Consider the following 4,361-nt stretch of genomic DNA (forward strand, 5'->3'; position numbering starts at 1 on the left):
TAAAAATACATTTTCTTTTAAACAGCGGTAATCTCATCTCCTCAAGAAGACTGAAAGCTCCTATAGCATAAGGGAAATGGAAAGGATCCATAGCTTACAATTCTTATAGTAGACACCATGTTGTTGTTGTTATGTGCCATCAAGTCAGACCCGACTCATAGTGACCCCTCCTTGGGTTTCCAAGACAGTATCACTATGGAAGTAGATTGCCCAACCTTCCTTCTGAGGAGTGGCTGGTGGGTTTGAAACCGCCAGCCTTCTGGTTAGCAGTCAAGTGCTTTAGGCACTATGCTACCAGAGCTCCCAAAGACACCATAGTAGGATTTCAATAACCATTCCATCAAAGTGTCCTTCCTGTACACTAGGCTGGGATCTATGTGAGAACCCCAAATATGTAGTTTTTTTGGTTTTTATGCATCATTAACTTGTTTTCATCTATTATGTAATCAGGTTCAGTAAAGAGAACAAGAGCAACATAGATCCTTACTTATATCTGCCCTTTGGAACTGGACCCCGAAACTGCATCGGCATGAGGTTTGCTCTCATGAACATGAAACTTGCTGTCACCAGAGTTATGCAGGAGTTCTCTGTCAAACCTTGTAAAGAAACACAGGTCAGAAGTCAATTCTTTGCATAAACAATACTTTTATTGGGAGTGTTTTAAACTGAGGGATACAAATAATGTGCTTGTTCATGTTTTAATAAGTTGTTCTATTGGCCACAGAATCTATTTGAAGCCATCTATGAACTTTCCTGACCTTTCCGTTCTGGAGTTCTAAGTGTATAGCTTTTTAAAGACTTGTCTATGAAGGTCATTTAGAATCAATGTGTGATAGGATTATATTCAGCCCTTTTAAACTAGAGCAAAGTTTTAAGTTCTCTTTCAAGTCAATTGTAAAGATGGAGAAGTGTTGTGCATAGCCATGTAACACAGTGATGGCCTTATTGTGACTTTTGAATGATGCCAGCAGGACTTACAGAATCTCCCTCATGACAGTGGTTGTCAACCAGAGCCTGTACATTGAAACCACGAGGGAGCTTAAAAATTCCTGATGTCTAGGCCATCTCAAAAATTCTAGTATCATTAAGCTCATGTGGCTTTAAAAGCTCATCTATTGATTTGCCTGTATGGTCAAGGTTGAGAACCACTGATCCAAAAAAAACTTTTCTGTCAGATATGGAGTAGTCCCACAATCCAGAGCCATCCTTGGCTACTTCATATTCCTTTCCAGGATACGAGCTCTTTTGAAAACCTAATAAGAACTGTAGGGGGGAGGTTGAGATGGTTCCCATCTTATTTGTAGCTTTAGGACAGCTGTGTAGCAGTCCTGTGGGTGACTATAAACAGGAGACTCAGACCTGAGAGGAAGAGACAAGTGTCACAACCAGGATGTAGCAATACCCTCCCTGGAAGTCTCCCAGGGGCCGGTCAGTGTTACTCATCCCCCACCACAGTTTGCGTGTTCTTCACTCAACTAACATCAGACTTTTACAGTGTTGATAGTGCCAACACTGGAGGAACAGTGTGACAAGGGACCCCCACTATTATTGAAAAGACTGTATGTCATCAGAAGCTAATCATTCACATTGCAATTACACTTGGGAGTCATGAGATGTAAGAAGACAAAGGCATAATATTCCTGAAGCCCTCATCTCATCATTATACTAAATTCCATGAGAAGGTGTAACTGAACTCTTTGGAAGTCAGGGACTACACAAACAATTCAAGAGTGAAATACCTACTTATGATTACCTCACAAGTGCCAGCATACAGAAAATTACCTTTACATGGCTTTTCAAGAATAGTTTGAATAGTGAATAGGAATTTAGTGTTAATTTTAAAGAGCTGTTTAGTTTTACTCGTAACATCAACGAAAAAGAACACAAACAATATAGTTTTGTTTGTAAAAATCTTACTTGTAAATACTTTGGAGAATGAATAGGTGGATGAATACTTTCATTGTCCAGTCTTGGCACAGCTTATAGAATAGCTGTAAAGAAAAGCTATATGATGGCATAAACAGTGTCAGTATGTTTGTAGAGCTGTATTGTCCTGACCCTATCTACCATGCTTTTGTTGTTACTGATGCTTTGTTTGTTGGTTCTTAATATGCCTGTTTCATGGTTGCAGATCCCGATACAATTAGGCAGGGAACCACTGATTTCACCGAAGGTACCTGTTGTTATAAAGTTTGAATTAAGAGATGGAAATGCAAGTGGAGCATGACATTTGCTGAGGACTTCATCTTTGTTCTTCAAGGAGGTGGTTTCTCCAGCTAACCAGGAGCCTCAATTTAGTCTGTGAATAAAACCCAGAAATGAAGATGGGTGCAATCTGTTGCACCTGGTGAATGATAAAGGATTTTGTACATGTATTTAGCTTCTTAGTGTACATGTAGAAAATTATACATTATGTAATATTAAAATGGTGATTAAATCAGTACTAGATGTGTAAGTTCCGCTCAATTGGTTCTCATATACAATATCTATCTGCCTGTCTGCCTGCTATCTATCACCTATCTGACTACTTATCTGTCATCTACTTGTGTATTCACGTAGAGAGACAGAAATGCCTGAGGATTCCCAGGCACCCCAGCCCCCTGCTATTTGAATCTTTCCAGCCCAGGCATAGACATATGAGAGAGCTTTCAGATGACCCCAACCCAAGTCTGTTTGCAAGAACAGATCCCAAGCAAGAATTTCCCACCTAAGCACAATCAGCCTAATTGCATGAGCAAAGTCAAGGAACATCACCATCCACTGCTTTTGGATGGTGTGTTATGCCAGAGTAGACTGAGACATATAGAATCCAGAAGAGAGATGGGAACTAGAGGAAGCTGGAGGCAGTAATACATTGTAGTGCATCACTGGAAAAAGCAGTGAGGTTGTGGCTGAACTAAGAGGAAAGGGTGCTGAGGTCTGAGCAGAGGTGTCGTTTGGTCATGGGGTTCAGTACAAGGAAAAAAGGGAAAGGGGAGTGGAGCACCTATTATTTGCTGGATCTGCTTGGCACCAAGCCTTTATGCTCACCAGCATTCTTTTTAGTAGGGAAACCTTGTGGTAGGAGGCTGTGACAGCCTATTTTCAAGAGCCCCCAGGGTTTCTCTCCTCCAGGTTTTCATTCCCTTGTGTAGCTAGCCTCTTTCCACATGGATAGAGCCAGCCTTTTAAACCATTAGGATATTGTACAAACGCTGGTGTGTGACTTCTGAGATTGAGTCATGAGAGAGGGTGTGGCTTTCACCTTGCTCCCTCTTAGATCACTGACTCTGAGGAAGCCAGTTACTATGTTGTAGGGATACTCAAGTAGACATATGGTAACACTGGGGCCTCTTGGCACCAATCAGTGTTTGTTTTTCTTAATATCAAGATCTTTCATTTCTATTTATGTATTTATTTTATTGTGCTTTGGGTGCAAATTTACAAAGCAAATTCATTTTACATTCAACAGTTCATGCACATTTGATTTAATGCCCCAGTCACCATCCTCAACCATAAAAAACTCTCCTCTCCTCCCCTCCCTGTGACTACACCCTGCCTGTGCCCTTCTTAAGTGTGTGCTCCTGTCTGTCCAGCTTTCCCTCTATGTGAATGCTGACCCTCTGGTGTCTCATGGCTGACTGATCCAAGGGGTGCATATCCCTGGAGTAGGTGGGTGGATCCCCCGGGGGTAGGTGTTCTGCATGTAGGGCTTTCTTCTGTTGGGCTGAGAGCCAATCCATGGAAGTGAGTTCATTTCTAGGCCTGGGGCCATAATCTCAGGGGTTCCACCAGTCTCTATCTGACCAGTAATTTTGGTCATTTTTGTGATTCTGAATTTTTGTTCCACATTTTTCCTCCCACTCTATCTAGGATCTCCAGTTTTGTTCCTTTTCTGAGTGGATGACATTGGTAGCCAGGCACCTTCTAGTTCTTCTAGTCTCAAGGTCATGAAGGCTGAGGTCCTCAGGATCCATCTTATCCTTGGACCAATTGTTTCCTGGTGCCTTTGATTTTCTTCATTCTTCCTTGCTTCAGATGAGAGAAGGCCAGTTTTAGATTGTCACCTGAAAGCTTAAGACCCCAGTCACTACTCACCAGAGTAGGTTGTATAACAAGATTTTTACATACTATGTTGTTGGCACCAATCAGTTTTATCTTACCAAGTATGTGAGTGAGTCCCCATTGAAGTGAATTAGGTACCCTAGTGAGGTTGACTGCAGCCCCAGCCAACACCTGAACCTCAACCTTCCAAGAGACCCTGGGCTAGAACCCTTTCACTAGGCCACTTCTGTTACTGACCCACAGATGTTCAGATGATAAAATCATTGTTTGAAGCCATTCACTTCTGGAATATTTTGCTATTAAAAAAAAAAAAAAAA

At 41.6% G+C, this 4,361-nt stretch overlaps 1 protein-coding gene across 1 annotated transcript in view; it reads left to right on the forward strand.

The window, feature by feature from the left end:
• LOC103197263 (cytochrome P450 3A8-like) overlaps positions 1-2,227 on the forward strand; it is a 31,634-nt gene extending 29,407 nt beyond the window's left edge. The window contains exons 12-13 of the mRNA XM_007941162.1: positions 451-613; positions 2,132-2,227. Coding sequence (XP_007939353.1) covers positions 451-613; positions 2,132-2,227 — 259 coding nt within the window. The remainder of the gene's footprint in view (positions 1-450; positions 614-2,131) is intronic.
• The last annotated feature ends 2,134 nt before the right edge of the window (positions 2,228-4,361 follow it).

This window comes from Orycteropus afer, unplaced genomic scaffold, assembly GCF_000298275.1.
Source record: "Orycteropus afer afer isolate SDZICR_OR568_19922 unplaced genomic scaffold, OryAfe1.0 scaffold00006, whole genome shotgun sequence".
NCBI classification, from domain to species: Eukaryota; Metazoa; Chordata; class Mammalia; order Tubulidentata; family Orycteropodidae; genus Orycteropus; species Orycteropus afer.